Genomic DNA, 27,757 nt, shown 5'->3' with positions numbered 1-27,757 from the left:
CTGACAGATTGACCAGCACATTCGTGCTCACTTGATGGAGGCCAATGGGATCTTCAAATGGGCACGATTTTTCACCTGTCATTCCCAGGACCCGTATTCACCATTCTAACATCCTTTACTGTAGTAATTTGTCTTTGCCTATGCGCAAAACAAACTGTCGACTTTTCCGCTCCCCGTGAGGAAAACAGGACAAAATATACGGGAATTGAAGACCAAAACGGTACAACTACGATATTGTATTTCAGAGGACACTGACGGAAAGATTTCCAATGATTTTATTTTGAAGAGGTCGGGCAGGCGCCGCTTAATAGCTGACAATGACGGCTCGCCACCGGTATATGCCAACGATCCGCACGCACACGCGCGTTTGTTAATGAAGAAGCCGGCTAATTAGAGTGCAGACTCCATGAACGCACGCTGTGCCTGTTGATGCATCCGGACCAGCATAAGCAGCAGTTATTTAACATTCAGTGCAGGAGGTTGTGCAGCTCACCAGGGGCTGCTGTGGTCATGATAAACAAGGAGCACTCGGGTCAAAAGACTGTAGGACATGCTGTGCCGGTGCCTGATTCATCCATTCCGCGCTTTTTGTCTTTTTTCATCGTTTGTTTGGAGGTTGCGTCTTGTGCTTCTTCAGCACTGAATTATTTTTGGATGATTAGTGCTCTCAGCAGTAAGAATGCAACTTCTACAGACAGGCAGGATTGCGCTAATTCACTGTACAGGTTTTCATTGCTGTAGATTTAATAAATAAGAATATTTGAAGAAGTGCATGTCGACTGATTGGGTTGAGACAGAAAGACGGGACAGGATTTGTCCATAAATGTCGACCAAAGAGAGTCAACCAAATCCCAAGGTGAGGCAAAATGCTCGTCGGTCAAATCGGGTGGCTAATAACAGCCCAATGCAAAATGGAAACGTCTGAGAAACACATCACTTAACATTCGGAACAGATAACGTGCATGTTGTCAAATCATCTGATTGGTTACTTTTCTCAGCCAAGTAATCCGACTACTACTTTAATGTTTTATTCCCATTCAAAAACTCATCTTACCATAAATATTTGTCTGATTTCTAATTCAAATATCATCATTGGTATTACAATAGAATGAAATTGTCTCAGAACAAGTTACTTTTTGTTAAGATTCCGGTGCGACCGGATTGTGGATCCCAGAATCACACGAGTATGCGAGTGGTTTTATTCACCAAAACACGTGAATATGAAACATAAAGCGCTGGACAAAAGACAGGAAAAAAGGTGAACAAAAGGTGCTTGCAAAATGCAAGGAGGGAAATTAACACAACACAAAAAGACCCGAAGGCTACAAACCGCAAACACAAGAAAGCAACAACTTACTATAGATATGAAACACGCCACATAAAAGTGGGAACTAAAACAAAAACTTAGGTAGGCGAGAATCGAGAATCTTAGACTATTACTAGTAGCGAAGACAAAACAAAACAAAACAGTTGCTACACTGAACAATGGCTGCGAACAGACGGAATCGCAGCCCTTATAAAGTCCTAATAGGTGATGCACCGCAGGTGTGGTGCAGGGGACACGCCCCTCTCGTTAATCAGGCACTGCGAGACAAGAAAACAACACTGAGAGCAGCAACATGACACTTTTTACGTGCCTTAAATGTCATGAGACATTTTAACGATTGTTATTATTATTATTATGATGAACTTACCAACTGCAAGATGCAGCCTGGTCAACTTTAAGGCAGCTGCCTTCACCATGTTTCTGCACAACATTGTCTGTCTAGCTGGCATTTTATACCGCTTGTCCAGCTTGTGGATCTTTTTTTTTGTTTTTTGAAACTCTCTTTAGTTATGGTGTTGAATGAATGCTAGCGTGCCTTTCGCCAAGAAAGACAAATTAAAAAATATAATAATAATAATAAACATTCACTTCCAGTCCAGCAAAAAATTTGCCATTGACGTCTTTTTCCGTCATTGGCAGTGAATGAGATAATAATAATAATAATAATAATAATAATAATAATGTTACCTCAAAAAAAGTGTGTCTTTATTGATGTGTCATGGGTAATAAAAGGATGTGGTTTATGAGCCACCGTTAGCACAGGACCCCATTATAGCAAACAAACCCAAAAAAAAAAGAAAAGACAATTTTGTCCCCCAACATTTTGGAGCCTGAAGATGCTCGCTGTGGTTTATAAAATGTTCACTTTCCCGTTGCCATCTAAACGCTGTCAAACGTCCGTTTTTCAAAAGCAGAACTGTTTGGGATGTAGCAGCAGCGGAAGATGCGGCCGTGTTTGTGTGCGCCGCTGCGCTTGACAACGCACCTCCAGCAAAGAGTTGATTATTGATTCAGCTGAGACACATGACTCCCAAACCACATTTTTCAACGGAAATACACACAGAAAACAAAGAGAGAAGGCGAGCCGGACTTGGCATGCACATTTTCAGGCTCAACTCTGTGAACAGGGATTGTTTTGACAACAATGTCGCCTGGAGGTGAAACGTTTCAAAGATGCAAAGAAACAAAAGGCTGCTTTTGTACGACATTGTCTCAATCTTGAATTCACGGGAGAGAGGATAGGAGGCAAACAAGGCGATCCGGTAGGTAGATAAGAACAAGAAATAGGCACCACTTAGCAAAATAAACAAGACATCACGGGGATGGAAATCACATTTCCTCATATGAACGGAAATCAAAACAAATATTTCTCCGATGTTGAATGAGATGGATTTGAAACATAACTCAATCGTCGGGCCCTAGTAATGATCCGTCGGTGTGGAAACATGCTGAATTGGATCCGATTGGAAAGTGAAGGTGTCGCTTACTAAGTGACCATTTGTCGTCGTTGCCAAGGAATGGAGAAATCCCATCTTGTGAAAACTGCTTGGATTGTATCGGATGCAAACAAGACTCGCACGTCTTGAATCTCAGCCGTTCCCCGCGCCAATTAATTGGGCCGGCAATCCCTTTGCTGTTTCCCGCTGCCGATTCATCACGTTGATGGCTCACTTGGTGCTCTTCTCATGTTTGACGGAATCCGTGGCATCAACCGTCCCAATCTAAAAAGACCGTCTCGCCTGCGGCCCCATTTCCCCTTTTTTAATTAGCTGAAAGACGAGCATGAAAAACACTCTGTTTTTATTTCCCCGGTGCAGCATTCTGATGGAGTCGGATGGCGACGCAAGCCCGATTTGTCGAGGAGTTATGAGGACTTTGTAATACCCTTCATTTCTCTTCACGCTGTCCTCGGCCTGAGCACGTGTGTCTGATTTTGCGCGTGCGCTGATCGCAGCTCTTATGGCAAACGCAGCCATTTGATTCCAGATATGCGTGCCATTCATCCCTAACTTTGCCTTTATCTTCTCGGACTGAGGAAGATTTGTCCCGGTAGAAGCTTAAAGGTCAAATCCTGCAAAATGTTATCCGCGATGGGTGAGGCCCCTTTGGAAGCTCATTTGTCCAGCTTTCCTGAAATGCCAAATAGTCTTTGTTGCATTGAGAGATTTGGCCGGATATTCAAGTTTCTGTCATCCAGCTCACAGCATTTCACTTTGGATCCAACAATGAGACAAAAAAAAACAAAAAAAACAACTTTGTCAGCTTTATGACAGCAATAACTGCAGGGATTTACATGTGTTTACAATTTATGACATGACAATTTATTTGTGGCCATTAACATTCGAAACAGGGTCATTGAGGGAATCTCTTCCTGAGTATTCTGGATTTCTTTCCACATGCCCAGTGTTGGCATTAAATTACATTTTTAATGAATGAATTGAATTTTCTTGGAAAATTATAGGGATGGGTTTAAAAAAATGAATAATCGATATTGAATCTGTTTTCCTTTTTGAGCCTGATATTGATTCATAAAACCATGAATCCATTATTTTCACATATCTTTTTCCTATAAATTCATAAGAAAATCGAATTTTTAATGAATTTAAAAGTATGTTCTTTCATTGATGTAAGACCTTATTGCACGTTAAGACATTTCGGACATTTCCGAAATCGTCACTTTTACATTGCATCATCAAAGAGGAAGAGGAAGCCATTTTCAACACTTTAGATTGGTCAATAATTCGTAAAATGAGCAGAAGTGTAGACTTTTGAAAAAGTATGACATTTGCCAAATTTGGACTTCTGAGGTTTCTGCCCAACGCCAACAATAGGAAAAATCGTACAACTGCTGTTTCTCTTTTGCAAGCTGTTTCGTAGCATACTTTTAAAATGGTGCCAGTTTTGGTATTAGCTGATCTCCACCTCCTGACCTCCTCGTTTCCACGTTTCATCATCTTGACAGGTTGATGACCTCCAGGCCAAGCTCGCCGCTCAAGAAGCAGAACTCAAACAGAAGAACGAGGATGCGGACCAGCTGATCCAGGCGAGCGCGTTCGTTCGCAATAATTCAGCGCACCGGCGCAACCTCACAGATAAATCGGGATACTTTCCCATTTGCAGAACCTTTTGTCGTATCGAGCCGCTTGTATTTGTCCTGAGATGTTCTGCGCTGACCTCAATAGCAAAAGGCTAAATGACATTTTGCTTGTTTGTGCGCAAAGAAATGAAGGACGCCATGTTGCGCCCTCCACTTGGTTGCCGTTGGAGACGGCATTTTTTTTTCTTTTTCTTTTTTGGGAACCACTGCTAAAAAAAATCCATCCATTTTCTTCCTCACAAGGGTTGCTGGAGCCTATCTCAGCTGGCTTTGGGCAGTAGGCGGGGGACACCCTCAACTGGCTGCTAATAAACATAAATAAACAAAACGGAAACGAATAAATAACAAATCTGTTCGTCCGCCACATTATATGGCCTTGCTGATTCACATTTTTAATCGCAATTAAACACATGAATTCAATAGTTAACTCACAATTAATCACACATTTTATATCTGTTCCAAATTTACAAAAAATGTACAATAAATTGAAATGTTGACGAAATTATTTAACACTAGTGCTAGCTAACAAATAAATGAAAAAAATGATTTTTCCTTCTTTTTAAAATGTTTTTTTGTTAATAGATGACAGCACTTTTAGATATTGAAAATGTGAAAACCAGTATGAATTTACTGTACATAATGCAACCCTCAGGTGGTTGGAGTGGAAAGTGCGAAAGTGTCCAAGCAGAAAGCGGCGGCTGACGATGAAGAGGAAAATTTCGGTGGTCCGCGGCAAACAAAACGACTTGGCCAAAGCCGAAGCAGCTCTCATCGCCGCGCACGACGACGCGCTCAACACTCTCAATGCTCGCAATTTCGTTTCCTTCCGTTTCCACTCGTCTTTAACTCGAGATTAAAGACAAGCGAATATTATCTTTGTGGAAATTATGTCTTCTCTCCGCTCGACTGGCATTTGAGTTCATCCCCTGAAGCCCACCTAAGTTTTATGTGGCTGCCGCCTGCGGGATTTTTAAAAACACTCTTTCCATTGAAAAGGTTCTTTGGGTTCAAACAAGCAGAACCGACAGTTCAATCATTGGAATTCTCTGTCGTCTTGTCAAAGTCGTTGCAGGTTAATCCGCGTCATTTCTCAACCTTCCTTTTTCCACATAGAAGCGGACCATTCGCGGCTCTTTAACGATCCAACGATTCCCTTTATTTTTCCCCACTTTAGAACAACCTTACAGAGTTCAACTCATTTGGCTCAGCAACGTCACGGCGGCTGTCATGGTCTTAATGTCGCCTGGCGGCAAAGTCCCAAAGGATTTGGCGGTTGGAAGGCCGCAAAGGTGATGATGGCAAAAGTGGATGTTTTCCTTGATTCCCTCGTCAATTTCAACAAGGAAAACATCTCTGAAAGCTATTCAGCCTTACTTGCAGGTGAGGGTTTGTTTTGTTTTGTGTTTTTTTGGGCATAGCTCAATTGATTAATATCATGAGGCAATACAAACAGATCATGAAATCAAATGACGCTAATCAATTGATACATGCTAGTTTTTGGACGCTGCAACAAGATGACTTGCTTGTTATAAATAACATCCTGCATGAAGATTACAGTGTCGCCTCGTTTAATGTTAATGCATGAATTTTAGCATGAGGGCCTTTTCTGCATTTTTCATATAAACATGCTCAAATAGTGAGACAATACCATACATGATTTATAACTAAGATATCATTTCCTAGATTTAACCCAAATTTGCTTATTTCTACTTCAAATGAAATTGTCAGACATGATCATTGTGCTTATTTTGACTTAATTTTAGCCTCGAGTGTTAACAGCCACTTTTCCGTACCGTGAGACTTAAAACAAACATTTTCCACATTTTAAGTTGACAACCAACCGACATCAAATGAATTGGGGATTCATGAGATGAATTTTCTTATTTTACAATATGTTTTTCCTAACTGTTCTACTGTCCTTTTTGCAGTGTATGAACAGACATGTTAGGATTGAAGCAAATGAATTGCTTTCTTTAACTTCAACCTTTTTTGTCACTTCAATTTCCTTGAGGTTAATTGGATATTGGCTTTTTAATGGACTTTGGAACGATGTGACTTAATAATGAAGGAAAGACGAATATCCAGTGCAGATGCTGGAAGCAGTTTTGGAGCTGTTGAGTAGAAAATGCAAACTCAAACTGCACAATTCTTCCAACTGCCGTTTAGGGCAAAATAAATGTACGCTAGACGAGATATGAGGCTGCAGCTTTAAGCCTTTAGAACCATATTTGTAACTGAGATTGATATTCAAAACATGTATCACCATGCGTGTTACATGAATGGATGTTTTTTTTTGTTTTTGTTTATAAGCGTGTGTTTTTATTCATCCAGGATCCAGAATTCCAGCCAGGACTCGTTGCCTCAAAGTCCAACGCCGCAGCAGGTCTTTGGTCCTGGGTTTTGAACATAGTCAAGTTCTACAAAGTGAACTGCGAGGTCGAGCCAAGCGTCGAGCTTTGAGTAAAGCCAACGCGGAGCTGAATGCCGCACAAGGAAAACTCGTCACCATCAAAAACAAGATCAACGTAAGAGACTTTGGATAAGGGTTCATTTATTTAAAGTATTTTTAGTATGTGGCGCAAAAAAACCAAATCAAGATTTCAATAATGGATGCATTCCAGTTAACATCTGCTCAATTCAAGCAATAACACCTCCCATCACGTCAACATACTTCCTTGACACCAATTACTAAAGATCTCCACTTGCCATTCACGTTAATTTCATGTGAATTTTCCAGAAAAAAAGATCAAACAATTCAATTTGAATAAAAGGAATCAGCATATCGACAAAGAAGTTTACAAAGCCTCACGTTTGAATCTATTGAACAAGAACGTACAGTGGCCTGTTTTAGCTTCTAAAATCTGCTCTTCCGATTCTATAAATGTGGACATTTTAACGAAGCATAGGTTGAAAAATGACTTGCCTAAATATTCTCCATGCGTGAACCCTGTAAATATATCAAGTCATAAGAATTGGATTCCACAGAAATGAAAGCAAAACAGCCCGAGGCAATAAACTGAAGAAAGAATGCAGGAGATGAATTATTTTATCAGGCTTTGAGTGACAGTTGACACATGAGCTCAGCCACTAATTTGATACTTCCCAGCATTTCATCAATACAAAGCCGGCGCGAGTGCTATTTAGGCTTTTACTGTTCATTAATCAAAACTCAATCCATCAGCCTAAAACCCCCTATTGATAATAGCAGCTGTAAATAATTGTTCCTCAGTGGCGCTTGACATTCACCACCTCGGAGCGCCGGAGAGCCCCAGCGGAGCGCGAAGCTGCGGGCGGCGCCGTCTGCTAGCTGCCGTCAAATCCTGCAGAGTTTACAGGGACGATTGTTCATAAGATCCAGCGTGACTTCTGTTTGTCATTTCTCAGCCCCCTGTCAGATCATTTGGGCTCAAAAGTGAGTACGGAGGGAAGAAGCGATCCTCCAACTAATCTCCTCAACGCCCAATAATCCTGTTTGTCCTTGCGCTAATTGCCTCCACGTGACAAATGGCCGACAGAATGATGAATTTTGCCCAACTTTTCACTCGCGTTTCAGCCGACTTGGTGGCACTTCCGATGATTGTTCTTTGTGTGTGTTTGACGGCGTCCCGGCGTCTTAATGAGAACCTGGCCAAGCTTACAGCAAAGTTTGAGAACGCCACTGCGGACAAACTGAAGTGCCGGCAGGAAGCCGAATCGACCGCGCACACGATTGAGCATATCCGAAATAGCTGATATAATCACCATGCAAATGTACACAATCGGTAAATCTGTAAATCGGCTTCGGCTTTGTTTTCACGGCCACCGCTTCTTCCTTTAACTTATCAGCACTTTATAAAAAAAATTGCACATCTTGAATATTGCTGTCCTAGTCTTATTAAAAATCAGCGTCTAGTCATGTGCATAAATACTGTTGTTAGTGTGTTTTGGGTTGGGTCATGTGGTATTCGGGTTGTGTCCGGTATTTGTCTCTTGTGACGTCGGGATGTGACGATATCCAAACATCACGACACGATGTGATAATCGTGCGATAATTATCACGATATTGTGGGGAGGTTGACAATACATAAAAAAAGAGCTCATAGTCAAAAAAAACACAATATGTGCTTTTGTACATTACAGCAATGCATATTCTTTCATAACAATTCATATTGAGGCACTTCTTGCTAATGCAATGGATTTTAAACCTGTAACGGCCAAAACATGCCTTGTGAAAATTAAACCACTAAAAAACTAGCCACCAGAGGGTGCTAGAACTGCACACATAGTTGTGCTGCTTTTAATATCGTGACATGACGATGATGATATAGTGTGGCAGTTTTAATATAACGATACGATATGACAATATTTCCGGTCTCGTTACATCCCTATTGTGATGACGATGTAGTCAGTTGTTATGCAGTTGCAGTGGTCCTGTATTTGTCACTCATATGCCCAGTACGTATTTCAGTTCTTTATTTTGATGTTTTTTCTGTCACTCTGCCAGAGTGGAGCGTTGTCCTAGCTGGAGTTACTGAGTGACACTTTTTCAAGGTTTCTTCCACGCTTCCTGAGCTTTTCTCTCATCAAGTTCTTTCTTTGAGGCCATCGCTATCCAGCCCTGCTCTTTGTTGTTACTTTGTAGTAGCAGTGACATCATGTAGTACTTTTTTTTTGTTCTCATTCTTCCTCTTTCCTGTTCCCTCTTTTTTTTTATATATATATACAATGTGCCATGCCACACAAACACAAAACTTGTCCAGGTATTAATCCTCGTGCATACAAACACGATAGTACGATAATACGTATTCTGACTCCAGCTCAAATGCAAATCCATATGTTGAGTATCTCTCTCACTCATATGCATATATGTCATTCTGCTGACTGGAACAAAACAAACAAGAGGACTGTTGACGCTGTTAATCTAAATTATTATTTGCTAGCAGAAGGCCTGACAGCTGCAATAATGGGAGAATGTTTTTTCCTGTCTTGCAGTCAGCGGCGAATTTCAATGCAAATGTTGCCACCGTGCTGAAGTGTGTTTGTGTGATGTATGCGGCAGAAGTTAGTGCGACGCCCAAGGGCAGCGTCACTTAAGTTTGGAAAAGCCGGGATATTAAGTTGAATATTGTTGATCCCTGGAGGAGAACGGCATCACTGCTGCAGTAAAGAGTAAAGATGTTGTTACAAGAGCAGAGAGGCAGTAAAGGATACAACAGCCTATTAAAAGTGGACCTGAAGGTGGCAAACTTGGTTTTTTTTTCCTCTTTCTTATGTCGCAGATGAATTGATACGTATCAGAAAAGCCTTTGGGAATGTTGTGACGATGCGTCTCGTGTTTCAGGTGGGAGGTCTGACGTGGGAGAACGTACGCTGGGCAGACGCTCTGGAAAGTTCCAGAGAACAGGAAAGGATTGATGTCGTCGCTTTCATCTCCTACCTGGGCTACTTCAGCAAACGTTGCAGGTCATGGCACAAAGATGGAGGCTTTTTTCTTAGTCAGCTGACGGTGGGTGGCCGTCGTGGTTGGGCTTGAGTTGATTTTTTTTTGGTTTGGTGTGATTTGGTCCTCGTGTTTCTTGGAGTTCTTGTCGGGATCTGTTTTTTGCCTCCTAATGTGCCCAATAACCAATCAGCACCCTCTTTCCCAGTTGTGTCAATTAGTGTTTGTGTGTGTATTTAGTCTCTTGTCTCCCCTCTGTCTGCGTCGATTCATTGTCAGTTTCCTCATGTCATGCTGCCGGTTTTAAATAGCTCTTCACAAATGGGCCACTCAAGTGCCCAATTTCCATCACCCAATTGCCTCCAAGTCGCCTGCTCACCTTTCCGAAGACGTCCCCACGTTTGGCAGACACATCATGAAACAACAAAGCACAAGCTTCATGACCTTTAAGCTACAGATAAGTCTTAAAATATTCTTCCTTTAGCATTGTCACTATTTCCTGTATAATCTGTGTGATATTTTGTCGAAAGGTTCCCTGGATTGGACCCACTAAGCATGCTCACGGTTGACGCTGACATGGCCGAATGAGGGCCAACCTGCAGACAGGATGTCCACGGAGAATGCCACCATTCTTACTTCCTGTCAGCGTTGGCCCCTCAGCTGCAGGGCATCAAGTGGATTGGGACCAAATACGGTCAACATCTGCATGTCGTCCGCATGGGACAGAGAGGGCGAGTTGCTCTCTGCCAAACGAGGAAGATTTGACTTGTTTTTTTGAGCTGTTTTACCTTGCTAGTTGTTGATTTTGGGGCGGCATGGCTTCGTGGTAGAGTGATCGCCTCACAGGCCAGAAGTTGTGGCGTCGATCACATGCCATTGCCACCACGTCCAAGTACCCTTGAGCAAGATATCAATGAAGTAGCATTTGTTTTGAAAGGTACCTGGACGCCATCGAGAGAGCACTTTCACAGGGTGAAGTGGTTCTGGTAGAGAATTTGGAAGAACGTTTGGATCCGGTTCTTGGACCGTTACTGGGAAGAGAAACCAATAAGAAGATACATCAAATATTTCACAATACATGCCAGCTTCATGTCAAACACGCTTGACATTTTGCTACTCTTTTTGAGAGTTGTTTTTTTTCCATCTACTGGGTCGTATAACAATGTTGCTTGTTTAAATGTCAAGGACACGACCGCCTTAAGTCACGTTTCAGAATCTTTCATCTACCAGACCTCACTTTATGAATGATTGGCGCCTCATTCTGCACACCAAACGGGCCAGTCCTCATGAGCAGCCGGAGCTGCAGGCACTTTGATCAATTTCACGGTTATTGGCAGCTGCGGTTAGCATGGAGAGACCCGACCCGGAGGAGCTGAAGGTGAGAAAAGCTCCGTCCCAATCCAACCATCCGCCTGCAAAGTGGAGTTCAGCACAGGCGCTGATGAAATGTGAAAAGTCGCAGCCACTAAAAGACATGAAAGTGGAACTTGTCACAGCAAACCAGCAGCCATCACGGAAGGAAAAACATCGCTTTGCTCGCGATCCGCTTTGTGGTGATGAAAAGCAACATTTGGGGAGGGGCTTCCCCTCAAACCAGATAGTCGCACTCATGCTCATTATTAGCCATCTTGACAGCAATTTGTCAACAAAGAAACAGTCCATCAGATCACAAGAGGCTACAGGTCCAGTCTCTTTGAATGTTCAACTTTCAGATGGCGCCTTTGATTCTTGGCTCACAAAAGTAGTTGTGTGATAATTATTGAGACATCAGTCTCTTGCTCTAGCATAGCTAATTAATTCAGTGCTGCACAACTTTTCAAACAAAGTTTGTATTTTAGGAGTGAATTAATACAGCCAAATATCGGGTAACTTAGGATACTAAATTAGCATGTGTTAAATGAGGAGTTATTCTGCCACATACGAGCTAGAAGGACTTAATCACTTGAAAATCACTCGCTTGGTTTTACGGTGCATCAATAATGTATCGTTGAAATAATATGAGACTTTGTAATGTTGATATATTTTCCCTGCCAATGTATATGAAACAAAACGTGCATGTGGAGCATGTTTTAGTTTTTCAACATGAAATATTTTTAAACGCGAGTGATTAAGTGAGAATTCACTTGCACCGAATGACGCGCGTCTCATCAACAAATCGGCTCTTTTCATGTCGCCGTGTTTGAAAGCGATTGGCTGGCGGAGTTCGCTGAAACGCTTCCGCGCTTCCCCTGACAAGCGCGACAACTCTCGTCTGCTGATGACGTTTGTGGCTCAAATGTGGGAGAGATCAAAGGTCAACGTTGAACTCAAGTAAACGGTCGGAAAGACTTGTGGTTGTTGACGCGATAGTTTGCAACTAATACCCAAGCAAATATATTCACGCACGCACGCACGCAAGCTGAAGTCGGGCTCAACAATCAAATTCAAATCACATCGCAATGTAGAAGGCAATTTTCAATTTTGAGCAACTCCAATTGAACTGTCGTTCATATACAATTGTGTGCATTTGCATTTATTTAAGGAGAAGCCTAACCTAAAAATTGCGGTGTCAAGAGACAAAAAACAAAACAAAAAAATTTGAATGAAAAATTACTGCGAAAAGCCCTCATTTAAATGCATTGTTTTTGTAATTTGTTGATCTGTATGCATGTTTTGTGGTTGCGTTTAACCCTTTGTTGTGTTCCGGGTCAAATTGTGTGTATGTGTTGGGTGCTCAACACTTGACACCCAAATCAAAAATCAAGATGTTAGTTAATGACTCATTTGCTCCCAAAAACGTAGAAATACATTCTATTTTAAATGTATTAAGTGTCCCAAAGACTTTTTTTTTTTTTTTTTTTTTTTCCTGATGAAAGAAGAGACGCTAATCTTTGTGCATGAATTGATCGCATTAGAACCTAATATTCTGTGGGCCTTGCAAAATCAGTCCAAATCCAGTAAAACAGTCGCGAGCGAAGGCGGTTGCGTGAGTGAAAATGGCTGCGAGTGAATGAGTTTAATTAGCTTTTAACTGGAAAGTGAAGGCAAAAAAAACAAAAAAACTCACTCATTTTAATTAACGCTGAAAGTTGCGAGGGTGGCAGCTGGGCCAACCTTTATAAAAGAGTCATTGTGTGTATACAAGGTGGACTGATAAAAATCATCTGACGGTGAAGTCCAAATTGGTTGTGCCTATTTGGAACCATTTGAATGACACCATGAAACCTTTTCATGAGGTTTGCGTTACTACTGAGCCAAAAGAGCTCATTTCACCCCGCCAAAGTTGGCTTTTTGGAAGGTTCTCTCTCTCTCAGTCCACAACCTTTTGCCACAATTATTACGTCTGCGTCTTGTCTTGAAGAATTTTGACTGAGTTCCTTCGCAGTGTTGCTTTCTGGCATTCGTTTGCTGAAAAGACGATCAGATTTCCGACAAAATATTGAAATCCTAATGAGGGTGTTCTGCTGACTGGTTAATTGTTTATTTTTTGCCTAGCAGGAGGTAATTCCAAGTGCCAGAGGACAAGCTAATGGCTCGATGCAGTCTTGTAATTGGATCTTTTGGGGAATATTGAGCATTTCCCCCTGAGGAGCGTGCGCATGAGAAGGTCACCGTTGACTCACTCGGGCCAACATCCTCCAGTTAAATGTCCTTTTTGTCGCGCATATTCGGCTCCATCCTGGAAAGGCCGCACATCACATGCGCTGCTGTCAAAGGGAGGAAGAACAAATTGCGAAATTAGTTGCAACAACGGTGCAAAATCATTTTAATCACCACAGTAGGAAATGCGGTCATAAAGAGAGCAATTAAGCAGCACGATCCGTCGCAAAACTCACAGCTCACCTGCTGCGATTTAAGACAGGTAATGAATGTCATCTTTGTCATTAGGAGACGCCGCAGTGGAGCCGTCGAAGCGGCTCTGGAAGGAGTGAGGAGAAAGTGGGTCACAATGCAGACGTAACATTCTTAACTGTCACAACAACAGAAAAATCTAAACAATAACGACGGTGATGCCGTTTTCAAAGTGCATCTTCTTTTCACCTATTTGTTTCCTCCTAGTTGATAGGAAAAAACAAGGACTGATAAAAACGCAACAAATTCCAAATTCAACTTGAGCTCATGATTGAAAGTAGCAGTGTTATAATCACTTCTTCGTCATTGTAAAAAGGTGCCATTTCAATGCTCATGAAACGGAGCGGAAGGAGGGAAAGAGGAGAGCAAGAACGTCACCGCTGGAAGGAAAGACGACCGTCCTTAAGTCATTTGGGACATTTTTTCTTTGAACACGTTTCATCTGTTTGATCTCGAGTTTAAAACAACAAAAGTAATCCAATCGAATCCATTGGATGTAAATTGATGCCCTTGCTGCAGTGCTAACATGACAGTAACACGTGGTAAAATGGCAAAAAATAATAATAATAAATGTCTATTTTGAACTGAATTGTCACAGCCCCCAGTGACATGTTTAACACAGTCAAACAAAATATTTTAGAGGTTCTATGTCAATCAGAGGTTTCTTTCTTTCTTTCTCTCTCTTTTTTTTTTTTTTTTAATCTCGCAATACAGACGTAGCCTTCCATTCTGTCATGACCATTTTGTTAGGTACGGAAAGAGCAGTATTAGGGAAAACTTCAATCAGACCGTCATTATCAAGCGGAAACTGCAACGGACCATAATGAAGGGCGAAGAAGGAGGAAGCAACTCTTCGTTATCGACTTTGTTCTCCACACAAAACAGCAAACTTTGAAAAGTTGAAGTTGTTCTCACTTGAAATTGTTTTCCATTGACGAAAGACAGAAAGAAGTTTGTCATTCCAAGGTGAAAACGGTGTTCAGTCAAACCACGACTGATGTTTTGCCATATGCATATGAATTGCTTCAGGACTCCTTTCAAAGAGCATATCGGACGCGGATGTGGTTGCCAACTTAACCTCCCGATTTGGAATTGACACACCAAAGTTGAGGTTGCCGAGATTGGCAGACGTTTGATATCAGCATCCGACGGCGAGACGGCTCATCTGGCCCAGAGACGTTCCCATTCTTGCAGACCAAATTGAGGAGTTCTGCCTTCGCTATTCTTGCCAGATATTGACTGGAACCTTCAACATCTGCAGCCGCATCCAAGAATCAACCTGATTAAAATGAAAGAATGCACTTCATTAAATGTGCTTCCCATTTCTGTTTCTTTTAGTCCGACCTGACAAAAGAGCAAAATGGTTTGAAGATCACGTTGAAGACACTGGAAGAAAACCTGCTGTCTCGCCTGTCTTCAGCTTCAGGGAACTTTCGGGGTGACGCCGAGCTCGTCGAAAACCTGCAGACAACCAAACGCTGCCGACATTGAGGAAAAAGACATTTGTTTTACCATCACATTTTGTTGAAATCACATCCTTGTTGTGATGTGGCCCCTTCCTGGGTGGAGTTTGCATGTTCTCCCCGTGCCCGCGTGGGTCTTCTCCGGGTGCTCCCGTCTCCTCCCACGTTCCAAATTAACATGCACGGCAGGTTGATTGGTGTGCGAGTGTGGATGGTTGTTGGTCTCTGCGATTGGCTGGCGACCAGTCCAGGGTGTCTCCCGCCTACTGCCTGAAGACAGCTGGGATGGGCTCCAGCAACCCCTGTGACCCTGTGAAAAAAACAAACCAAAAAAATGCCATTGCCTCATTCCCTCCCCAACATATCGAATCATAATCCCACAGAGTTGAACCGAATCGAATCGTTCTACTTTCAAATTGAATCGCCCCACGTATGAAAAATCATATCAAATTGTCTTTTGTGGAGAGACGCACAGCCCTAAAGTATAAATATAAAATAGCCCTAATATATATATTCATAGGCAACACACCTGCGAAGCTCATGAGGATAAGCGATTCAGATAATGGATGGACGGATGAATGGATTATGTAGATAGATAGCGAGAGAGAGAAAATATTGACACCGATGGATATTCATACAGTCAAGTTATTGAATGCAGTGAGAGCACAACCTGTTAAATCTGCTTTATTTTTGCGTCAAAGAAATGAATAAAACAAGACGTTGAACTTGTGCAGAGATGTCACAACGTTGTCATATGAAAGCTGCACAAATGTTGGGCTTCAACTTAACTATTTGGATTCTTTTACTGGACCAGAAAAGTACAGAAGTGGGAAGGTCACGTGTTAAGTATCTTTTTTTTTCTTTTTTTTTCTGGGCATGGGAATTGTATGAAGAGAAGACAAGTGTTACTTTCAAAGACGAGATGTACTTTCAATATTTCTATTTTCAAGCATCAAATCACAGGCCTTTCTTTTTTTCTGGCGAAAACAAATATTGCACTAATTGTCACTTTCTGTGAGCTCATTTTGGCTGAAAGCGTGAAATTGGAAAAGCTTCTCTGGCGTTTGCTTTATTCGAAGCTGCATAAATTCATCTGGCCGAAAGTGCGCGCATATACGCGTTGATGAATGTTTTGGTTTATGGCGCTGATTTTGTTTTACTGTAGGTAAAAGAATGTAAGGTGACGGAAGCCAAAATCGATGAGGCCCGGCAGCACTACAGAGCGGCGGCGGCGCCGGCTTCGTTATTATACTTCATAATGAACGAGCTCAATAAAATCCAGCCCGTGTCGCAAGTTCTCTCTCCAGGTCGGCCGTCGTGTTCCCGCAGCCCTCCAGGGCCCTTCGGCCGGATCCTTCTTAACGCTCCTCCCATTTGCTCACCGTGTTTTATGCTCTTTGCCCCGTTTGATTGCGTTTGTGGCTCCCTAATGTGGTTATGTCGAGCTTCACGTCTTTCATGTTGTCAGCCAGCAAACTATGAGGAGGCAGTCTGAGATATGGTTTGCAATCAGCCTCAACTCTCAGCAGTGCACTTGCTGCCCCTGCTCACTTTGTGTTCACACATAATCCAATGAAAACACACTCGGAGTCTGCATGACAAGAGGAAACGCTTTATGGTGTCCATCTTTGCTAAATTGGTCGAAATGACTCCAAAGTCAGTTACTCATAAATGCACGTTTGTTTGTTTTTTGGTCCGTATTGTAACGCATGGGGATTACAACTGGTAGTTGAAGAATAAATACAGAAAAGGAGTATACTAATGTCAATAATTGAAGCAAATGTATTTACAATTCCCCACCTGCTTCCTGAAGCCGGCTGGGATAGGCTCCAGCACCCACATGACCCTTGTGAGGAGCAAGAGGTTAAGAGGATGGATTTATGGATTTATTTATTTGAACATTTTCTCTCCTTTGCAATCTAAGTCAACAAAGACCCAAAGATAATCCTCAGCAATTATCCTGTGGTGTGAGGTTATTAACATTTTATTTGATAGGTTTATGTATTTATTTTTTACTTCCCGTCCCTGATTTGAGGCCGACCATTGTAAACATGAAACCTCTTCAATATTTCGGATGACAAATCCGTATCTATGTCGAGACTGGACAAGAGCAGACTTCTCGGTTATGATGTGACTTGAAATTAATTGCCAAAAAGTAACATTGTCAGCATTGCGCCATTTCACAGCGGCTACTCGTTGCAAACTCCAAATCGACTGCATGCATCGAAAAACATGGGAGAAAAAGACAAGCGGTGTTTTCTGCTCATGGCACCGACGCTGCATCGCAGGTGCGCCTCTTTATTAAACGGAACACGCCCACTCCACAGGTGGTTTCAATCAGGACAGATTGCATCACAAAGGGAGATCAATTGCATCAACACAACACATTTGTGAATAAACAAACATACTTGAAAGGTTCGCGATTGCTAGACACAAAAGGAGGAACAATTGATTTTGTTGATTGTTTATAAAACATTTTGCCCAAATGATCACCCACGGGAAAAAACTGACAAGGAGAAAAGTTTGCATGGGTGATCGCCACCATCTATGACGTCATACACATAAAGCACGTCGTAGAACAGGAATCGGCACGGGTGCAAGAAATGAATTTGTGGATTTCACGGGACATTTGGTGACCTCATTAGCAAATCCTTGATTTTGCTTTCAGTTTTTAGGAATTGCTGTCGATTTAATGCTGCATTTTGTGTATCTTGGGCAAGCAATGTTACTCAATGAAGCCCATTGTCACATGTCTTGTGTGCTGTTATTCATCTTGAGTACATCACCCGCTATCAGAGAAGTAAGCACACAGTTGTTTTTTCCTCGTTATTTTGGGGGTTTGCCACATTTAAAATGTTAAACGTCAGTTGATGTTTATCCTACTTTTGCGAGACCTGAAGCTATGAACAGCAAACAAGCGTGCCGAGCTTGGACAAATACAGATATGATCCTTCAAATATGGATTGTTGACTGGCGGCCAGTCCAAGGTCTGCCTTTCACCAAAATCATCTGGGCTCCAGTTACCCCCACCCTAATAAGGCCAAAATGAATGGAGAGTCACAATACCGTACAACCACGCAACTTAAACGGAATCCAATCAAAGAGAACTCCAAGTACGCAACTTTTACAAGCTTATGCAAAACACACACATGACCTCGTGAAGTGTCTAACATTCGTTTATCTGTCCATCAGTCGCTGAGCTTCACGGACGAGTTCAGGAACCTCGAGCGAGACGTCGAAGGCTCGGCCAAGCGCTGGAAGAAGTTTGTGGAGTCCGAGTGTCCGGAAAAAGAGACATTTCCACAAGAGTGGAAGAATAAAACCTCTCTGCAGATTGTGCATAATGAGAGCTCTGCGGCCTGACCGAATGACGTACGCTGTAAGCTGAGACATTCAATGACCGCTTGGCCTTTGCTCGCTCATCTCTGATGCTTTTTACTGAGCTGGACTATTTGTTAACATGCTAAAAGCTTCAAAGTTTGAACTTCTAGGATACTCCTCCTCACCTCTGACTGCCAACTCATTTGTCGGTTGCACAAAAATAGCTTCAGCAGCACTTCTTGAGGTCTTGACCTATGACCCTTCTCAAGTCAGCCAATATATTAACTGTAGATTGTATAGCATTCGTTACATGTTGACCAATTGCAAGAATGTGTATGAACATTCGTATGTCAACAGTATCTTTTGGTACGCTAACACGACCAAGAAACGACCTCAGCTCAAGCATCGCATGCACCGATTCAAAAATCGGCAATCGGTAAAACATCATCATGTTTGTCGTGAGAATGCATGGACCCTGAAAAACAAAACAAAAGTTTCCGGACCCCAGCTCTGTCAAGGAAAGGACCCCAGCTCAAGCATAGCTGCCCTCACGTGCGCCGATTCAAAAATCGTCTGTCGGTAAAACTGAATCTCAAACGGGTTTTTTTTCTATGCCTGCCCAAGAATAATATCCAAGTGAGCCAAGTTCAAATTTGGTTTGATTGCTAACATTGCTAGCAATGTTGAAATTGTTTCCTCCAAGTCACATGGCTAAAAAAAAACTAACAGCCCAAATGTGATGAGAGTTTAATGTTGCATGCGGTTTCCCTTTAAATAGCTGTCAAACCAAACGCTAGACTTTTTTTGAGCTTAGTGCCGCCGATAACATACTTGCGTTCTCTCCGCAGAGACTTTGTAGAGAAGAAACTGGGGGGCGAGTACGTGATTGGCAGATCTCTGGACTCGGCAGTGTCCTTTGAAGAGACGGTTCCGACGACGCCCGTGTTCTTCATCCTCTCTCCTGGAGTTGATCCTTTGAAGGATGTGGAGAAACACGGTAATGCTCTTGCTGTTTTATCTTTAATAAGCCGTAAAATTCCTCCTCGCAGCATGTGAGGCTTTTTCAGAGCATACATAGTGTGAACACAGCTGTCATTTCTTCATATTGTGGGAAAACGTGAGATTTTTGTCAAACAGACGATTGAAGTGAAGTGCAAGCGAACCGACTTCCGACTCGGATTGCAACTCGAAGATTATCAGCAGTTGTTCCATCATATCTAACCCGTGTCGTTTCTTTTATGGACAACCATCACGGCCGTCAGACTGGGTAGACTGAAGGGATTATAGGAAAGGTCACATATTTATGAGATGACACCACTGCTGAAATACGGCCAGCAGAAAGGAAAGGCCACTTGCTTCACTGTTACTTTACACTTGTGAATAATGTGGATGCACTTTATAGCCATTTGCCCGACATGTTGTGGAAAGTCCGAAAAGCGAACTCCAGGTAGAAATCACAATGCACAATGATGAACATTTTGCAACAAATGTCCTAATTTTACATGTGTGGCGAGCTATCTTGTTTTGGTTTTTTTAAGATGGCTAATTGTTAGCCGCTTTGATTTAAGTTGAAAATATAGAAGGTGGTGCGACCAACCAAGTACGACCATTGTAGAAGGCTTTCCATGCTACATGTACAGTATTTCCTAAATTCTACAAATTGTAGGTAATAGTAAATAATTGTGCCGGGCCTGGTGAAATCCTTTTCCGTCAATGACCAAATCTAATAATTCAACATGTTGCTCATTGCTATTGGATTTGACTTTCTTGATTTCTTGAAACAAACAAATCCATATCAGATTGAATCATCTTGAGAAGAAGCAAACAGAACTCGAACCCTAATAAAATCACAGGAAGGATTTCAACCGGAACGCGTCTGTAAGAGTTGCGCTCATTGAATATCAGCATCCTCGTGCTGAGTGGATCAAAGCTGAACGTTATCATCTCATTGTTCTAGAAAGATGACAGTTTTTATAACGTCTACTGGTGGCTTTAATCATCGTGGTTTTCATTTGGAATACGCTGGCACTGATGAAATGATTTTGGCCTCAGTAGGGGGTTCCAATTGTGAAGATAGCGAGGAAGCTCACGATCCGTCTCCTGGTACGTCGACGTTGTAATGCCACAAAACTAATTGTATTGTTCAATCTCACACAGGTAAGAAGCCATTTACTTTCTGCTTAAATGAAACTTTTTAATGTCTTACTGGGAGTTAGATTAGAAGCTCCATTTCACTGCCATGTTTTTGTCAACACGGCGCTTGCACCTTGCAAGGAGTGAACATGGCGATTTTGTGTTTTGTTTTTATTACGTTCTTTGTTGGGGTGATGGCAGGAAGTCGCTTAATAGCACGTTGGTAAATGGGACCTCAGGTCTACCTATGAATTGATACGTTGCGATGTACCTGTATTGATTTCAGGAAAGAAGCTCGCTTTCACATTTGACAACTTCCACAATGTGTCTCTGGGTCAAGGTCAGGAGGCCATGGCTGAACAAGTCCTTGATTTGGCAGCTAAGAACGGCCATTGGCTCACATTGCAGGTAAATCATAAGCATTCGATATTCTTAGTATGTACATCTGTCATTTTGCAAGCAGAAATTCATCTGGCTGGAACCATTTTGTCGAATTTGATCGGGTGGGGCACAGTCAGACACAACTTTGGAGGTCTGCTTGCAGTTCCTGAAGATGACTTACTGTACTTGGCACACTGACAAACAAATGTGTTTCTTCTTCTGCCACGTTGAGGAGCTCTTTAAAGGGAATGAAACTGCTTTCATTGGCAGTCAATCAAGTTGCTGCCCAAAATGGCGCAAAATGCCCCTTTTGAAGTCATTGGAACATTCCTGAACTATCGGACTAATTGCGAACACAATTGCTCACAAAATGGAGATCTTCATTCACTCCATTCTTGCCTTTTTACTCCAGAGCGTTTCAGGGATGCTCCTTTGACACCCAATCACAAAATGTTCCAGACGTGTTTTTGAGCATCCTTCAACTTTTCCAGACTTTTGTTGCCCCGTCCGAGATATTTTTTGGAGCATGTTGCAGGAATCAAAGTCAAAATAAGAGAACATTTGCACGAAAAAATGCACATCAGTTTCAACATATCGTGTATAACAGTTGATTTGTATTCTGTTTTTATTTACGTTTTACACAACAACACACAATTTCAGTGGTCTTAACGTTTGTACATGCTGTTCGTAGAGCATTTCCTGTCATTTTAGTTTGCTGGTTAATGAACAGCAAGATTTTATAGCTTTGCAAAGCACATGTAAGTGCAGGATGCCATCTGCATGTAAACGTCCATTTTCTGTGGGAATTCTCTTCCTGGAAGAGCGCCGGCATTCAATGGCACAATTTGTATGTAGCCACCGTATCGGTTCCCCTCTTATCACGAGGGTCACGTTTGCATTTTAAGTGGAAACCTTGGTGGAATTCTAATGAGAAATATCGACGGATAAAAAGCGCATGCCGATGCCCATCCCCCCCCCCCAAGCCCACCTTCTTTTAATACTGTATATATTTCTATGCACGGATGGTAGATAAGGAGAAAAGATGGGATGCCCCGACGAGCACACACAGCCGTTGTTTTAATTAGCTTTGCATCAGAATTCAGATCAATAGGCTTAAAAAGGGTTTTGTCCCCTTGGCAACAAGCCACCCACTCGCGATCCGTCTGCCTGCTGAGATCTCGATCCGTGTCACTGGCCACAAGAGAGAGAAAAACATCGGGGGTGTCATTATCTCACTTATTTGACCAGTTGTGTCTCCTGATATGATTTTTCTCTTCTGTGACTATATGACGATTTCAGTTGTTTACCTTCAATTTGCGACATATCCATCCCCTCCCAGTTGTCTCATCTCGCACGCCACCTTTTCTCACCCGGTGCCCGGCGCAGGTCCATCGGGGTCATTGGCTGCTTACCCTTCAACATTTGGATAATTCTTCGGCTCCTGCTGAGATGGGCCAGAGACAGACATGCAGAAGCCTTGAAAGCTGAAAACCCTCTGGGGGTTCATTTCGAATGGACATGCACTCGCTCTGGCCCTGGTCGTCATGGTAATGCAATAGAAGGCTCATCAAACAAGGTGGTTAATTAAGAGCGTTGATCCATCCATTATAAAATGTGTGAGGAACGCAGGCACGGGTGCATAGCTGAGATTCCAACCAAGAACTTTTGACTGTGAGCCGGATCAGGACAGCGCATGCGTTTTCTCCATTTGTCAACATAATTGAATTGAAGCGAAGCCGCCAGTCCTTCTGACATCTTCTACACTTGGTCCACAATCCAGTTTGTCGTGTCCACGGCGACGACCCTGCACGGCTTCCTCGTCAGTGCTTGAGCTCAGCTGTGCAGTTATGCATCGCATCGCTGCTTTCCTGCATACGATCACGTTTGCCTTTGTGTGCTGCTCGCTTGCGTGACGGCCATTTTTGAATATCAACGTATCCAATGGCTTGCCAGCTGGGGCTGTTGATGGGATTTCAAGATTGATGCAGCATTAATAAGAGGAGGCAAATGTTTCATCTGAAAGCTCTGAAACAGAAGCGGCTCTTTTTGTGTTGTTTGTTAGTCGGACGGAGCGGCTAGTGCATCCGTCTTTCTTCACTTGGGCACCGTGTGGCCAGAGGACAAACGGTTTCATTACTGTTACAAATTGTAAGGCCCTCTCTCGCTTCTTCTGCCGACGTCTTTATTGCTCGACTATTTACATGCCGAGAGGAAGGGATTGTACTCCGGCCGGCCTGATGAAAAAGTGCTTGGATTTAGACTCCTCATTTGTATAGACATTCACTATTTTCCGGAGCAGCAAGAGAAAAACGTACTTCTCACTTGGTCTCCTTGGGCTCTTGTCCAAAAGCGGACTTTTTTTCTTTTTCTTTTTCTTTTTTTTCCTCATCCCGTCCTCGAACTTGACGTTAGCCGCCTTTTGTTCAAGGTGTCCCAAACATGTGGCAAACTGACATTCCTTTCGGCCGTGTCCCCTCGCTTGGAAAAAGGGCGAACTTCAGCCATCACAAGGAAGATGAAATATGAAGAGCAAATGGAAATGAGAAAGTAAAGAGGCTTATGAATTAATGACTGGAGTTATTAGTGCTGTAATTAGATTTAGGGAATGGGCAGTGCTGCATGGTTGAATGTGTTGGGAGGTGGCCGACTGCTTCTCATTCACAGGACGTCCTGTCAAGTGTCAAGACAGTTGAGATGGAAAATTGAGCTCATCCAAGCTTGCGTGATCGGACGAGTCAGCTCGGCTGGCCGGGCTGCGCTCGCAAGATGAATTTGCAGAAAAGTCGCCCGAGAACGCTTGCTTCATGTCAGCATCTTGAAAATTGCTTTCAAGTGCTGTGTACCATTTCATTTAGTGCCACTTCAAAGTCGGAGTGATACCCGATTTCATCTCTCCGTTTTGCTCGTCGTCATTCCAAATCGAAATTACACGGGCAGTTGATGTTATTGTGTCATTTTTAAAGGCAATCTGCAATCGGTCATGTCGCAGGTTTGCCCTTTTCAACTGCCGTCTTGTTTTTCATCCACCTGGTGGCTCGCTGGCCGGGTACTCTGGAAAAACTCCTCGAGCAGCGAGCCCAAGGAAGCCACGAGAACTTCAGGCTTTTTGTCAGTGCTGAGCACGTCACTCCACAGGGCATCCTGGAGAACTCCATCAAGATAACCAATGAGCCGCCGACAGGCATGCGTGCCAACTTGCATGAGGCGCTGGACAACTTCAAGCAGGCAATGTGCTCAGTCACTTTTTTTCTGAGGATTATTTTCCATTTTTGCCGGAGATTCAAACCATCCAGTAGCTAAAGTTGTTGCACTGATAATGGACGAATTTACAGACTTCAATTTGAGACCAGTGGTTCTTAACCTCGGTTTGATGGAACCTCCGGAGTTCGGCGGGAGAGACACGCCCACTGAGCCATCATTGGCTGCAGGTGATCTCGCGACATTGCAGGCGGTTTGATGCGCTCAGTCGTGATGCTACGTCATGTGATTTCCTTATTATTGTAACATCTGCGTATACGTCTTTGCAATATGTTCGTATGGCGTTCCACAAGGTTCAAGTTGAGGGCCTCTGCTCTTTTCCTGATATCTGCTGCCCCTGTGTTCCAGCTAAAGAAAAGAGTGGTTGTTGTTTTCCAGTCTTCTATAAATATAGAGTTGAAAGAAATGAGATTTCATTTTTCAATGAAGAATCGTAAACTGATGGGGTTCATGGTATCCACTTCCTTTCTTCACCATATTTACTTGTTTGGCGAGAGGGGCAGGTGACACAGCATATGCTCGTTTCCATTCCAGTTTTGCCCTCAAGATGCCAATTTGCCAAAATGAAGCCTTGAGCAGATGGCCCGTTCACTCAACCTGGAACGGTTCACAGATGCCAATGTGGCACACGCGAGCATTAAACGCGGCTAAAGTCACTTTCCCGCTCTTTGTTAGCAATTCCTGGCACACTCGTATAGCGCTCGGTGCACTTTATTGACCTCTATCTTTACCTTATCACTTTTGTATTGCTTTTCATCACCTCACTTCTTTGCTGTGATTGCTCAGTGTCTCAGCTCTCTCTTTGTCCAATTTCACCATCTTGAGCTCGCTCTTGATGATTATCTGCCTAACAAGGGCAACATGCTTGTCAGCTCGGTTATGTGGCACTGAAATCATCGACACCGACGTGAGGTTGAAGGATTATTGGACGGCTCAAACCGCGGAGCCATTTGCCATTTTCACTGGATTGTTTGCTTGCTTTCTTATTTTTGTGTGATAAAATGATTTGCATGTGTTTTTGCTGAAGCTAATCACTTTCAACAATCATTTATCTGCCATATATATATCGATATCGCCATAAATCGTGATACTTTGTCTCCCGCTCGATTATCGATTCGTCGACACAAGTGTCGTGATGCCGATTTTTATATAGCCACTATAACGGCTCTAATGTTCTTGACTTATCGAGCAATTAGTGAGCGGGCCACTAGGGGGAGCTTCTCATAAGAGTGGCAGGGAAAGTCTTCAGGTGAAGAAGACCCATCGGCTTAGTTTATTATCATTATTATTATAGGAATATGAATATTATTATTGTTGTTATTATTATATTTATATGTTTTATTATACTATGAATTATTTAGTATTTTATTTATTATTTATTTCTATAAGCGGTAGAAGATGGATGGATGGATTTATTTTTAATGATCATTTATTGATATTTATTTATGTTATTATTATTATTATTATAGATTGTTGTGGATTTATTATCTGAGCAATATATCGATAATTGAGGTATCGTCATATCATGAGATAATCGTTATCGTGAGCCTTGTATCGCGTATCGCATCGTATCGTGAGGTACGCACATCTTCGCACTCCGAGAGTTCATGTGTGTTGATGTTAGTTTCATATCCGTATATATGTAAATATGTTATTTCTGTCGAGGACACAGGTCATGAAAAGGGAGGCTTTGCATCTCCTTCAGCTGTGTCGAGCAAAGGGAGTTTTGTGCCGAATGTTAATGAAAGCTCCAGAAGGCGCGTGCATGCGGTCCGTATCCGTCTGCGGCGTCGTTGCGGGCAAGCGTGCGCATCGGAGCTCCCCGCGGTGGCCATCGTCGTCACGCTCGCCGCCACATCCGGCTGGAATCAATCGAATCCAGCAGCCATCGATGTTTCTTGCCACCGCAGATTACGTGGCCATTCCTATTTTTTTTCGGAGCCTGTCTGGAATAATCCCAGCAGACAGATGGAGGCTGGAAGCGCCTGACAAGTTGTGACGATGAAAAGGCGATTCCGTTGTCATGCTTTTCGCCATCGACACAAACTGCTCATGCTTTGCACCTGCTGGTCATATGACCAATGGATTTAACTTATGAAGATGCATATCATCTATGTTGAATGTAAAAAATAACAAAAATGGACACGTGTTTTTCACATAGCAGCGGTGATGTTTTCCACCAAATTCCGTACAAGTGTGAGAGGATGCATTCAATTTAGATAGGAATTATTTATTTTTCATTTTTGTATTTTTATTTTTTTTGATTTTCCTCAATAATTAATTAGCAAATAATTTAAACAAGGTGTACAATTTAAACTTGTGATCGTGAAGTTTTCATCGTCAGTTTTAATTCAAGTACTTGACTTTTTCTTTTTTTTTAATAGGACACGCTGGAAATGTGCACACGGGAGAAAGAGTTTAAAAGTATCCTCTTTGCACTTTGCTACTTCCACGCCGTGGTCGCAGAGAGAAGAACGTTTGGCCCTCAAGGATGGAACCGATCGTACCCGTTTAACGCCGGAGATCTCACAATTTCAATCGATGTCCTCTTCAACTACCTGGAGGCCAATCGCAAGGTGTCCTCCCTGTCGCATGGAAACAAAAAAGCCATTTGGGATAGTTTGAATTCATCTGCAGTCGGCCTCCATCCAGGTGCCTTGCGATGACCTCTTTGGTGACATCACGGACGACTGGGACCGCCGTCTGCGCGCGGCCTCCCTGGAGGAATTGATGAAGCCCGCCGTGACGGATGGAGACCTGAAGGTTCCCTTTGCCCGGAAACATGGACGACAACTGCTACCACCGGCTTACGCAAACACTTTTATTGAGCCGTTTTATTCGCACGCAGATTGTTGACACAATTCAACAGGACAAAACGGATTGGGTAAGAGAGTGAATTGTTTGTTGGGGGTTCTGTCGGGTCTTCACGAGCAGATGCATGTCCGACACACTGTCAGTGGCTGAGAATTGAATCGTTAATCAGCTCCTTTTGCAAATGAGAGTGCAAAATCAATAGCAATCAACATTGTACTTTTCCAAATATTTCACACAAGTATTGCTACTTTTGTCGATGGAAAGGAACCTCATTCACATACACGGATTTTAAAAGCAGATGAATCATAATCCAAAGATAGATCTACACATGCATGTCATAATGATTCAGTGCGCCGCATGATAATATTTGCATTCATTCCCATTTAATGCTGAAGTAACTGATGTGATTATGCTTTTGGATAAACAGATCATATGAAACTAACTGCAAATTAATGCACCGCAGTGGAGATATTTACCAATCAATAGTTTGACATTAATGATATGTCAAGACTTTTTTTTTTTTTTTTGTATTGAATGTGTCACTCCTTACAAGTTGGTTGCCTTTTAACATATGTAGATGAATAAGAAAAGGCCGCTAATGCGGTACAATTATGGAAAATTAGTCAGAACTTTCTCGCAGTGTCACTTTTTTTTTTAATTATCTGTTTAATTCAGGAGGTTTTTTAAGCTCTTGCCTTGGAATGAGTGCCAGT

General features: G+C 42.5%; 1 protein-coding gene across 1 annotated transcript in view; it reads left to right on the top strand.

Moving 5' to 3' along the window:
• The window catches only part of dnah9 (dynein, axonemal, heavy chain 9), an 82,044-nt gene that overhangs the window by 48,762 nt on the left and 5,525 nt on the right, over nucleotides 1–27,757 (top strand). Inside the window, 27 exon segments of the mRNA XM_077503459.1 lie at nucleotides 4,290–4,370; nucleotides 5,077–5,144; nucleotides 5,146–5,262; nucleotides 5,612–5,696; nucleotides 5,699–5,775; nucleotides 5,777–5,804; nucleotides 6,756–6,867; nucleotides 6,870–6,949; nucleotides 8,034–8,137; nucleotides 9,702–9,913; nucleotides 10,233–10,242; nucleotides 10,374–10,418; nucleotides 10,420–10,493; nucleotides 10,496–10,574; nucleotides 10,781–10,927; nucleotides 11,074–11,221; nucleotides 15,013–15,149; nucleotides 15,151–15,170; nucleotides 16,301–16,431; nucleotides 18,330–18,466; nucleotides 18,468–18,518; nucleotides 19,304–19,455; nucleotides 20,878–20,999; nucleotides 23,991–24,197; nucleotides 26,615–26,806; nucleotides 26,883–26,989; nucleotides 26,991–27,032. Coding sequence (XP_077359585.1) covers nucleotides 4,290–4,370; nucleotides 5,077–5,144; nucleotides 5,146–5,262; nucleotides 5,612–5,696; nucleotides 5,699–5,775; nucleotides 5,777–5,804; nucleotides 6,756–6,867; nucleotides 6,870–6,949; nucleotides 8,034–8,137; nucleotides 9,702–9,913; nucleotides 10,233–10,242; nucleotides 10,374–10,418; nucleotides 10,420–10,493; nucleotides 10,496–10,574; nucleotides 10,781–10,927; nucleotides 11,074–11,221; nucleotides 15,013–15,149; nucleotides 15,151–15,170; nucleotides 16,301–16,431; nucleotides 18,330–18,466; nucleotides 18,468–18,518; nucleotides 19,304–19,455; nucleotides 20,878–20,999; nucleotides 23,991–24,197; nucleotides 26,615–26,806; nucleotides 26,883–26,989; nucleotides 26,991–27,032 — 2,765 coding nt within the window.

This window comes from Festucalex cinctus, chromosome 17, assembly GCF_051991245.1.
Source record: "Festucalex cinctus isolate MCC-2025b chromosome 17, RoL_Fcin_1.0, whole genome shotgun sequence".
NCBI lineage: Eukaryota > Metazoa > Chordata > Actinopteri > Syngnathiformes > Syngnathidae > Festucalex > Festucalex cinctus.
The sequence above is the reverse complement of the archived record's forward strand: the minus strand, read 5'-3'. Positions and strand labels throughout refer to the sequence as shown.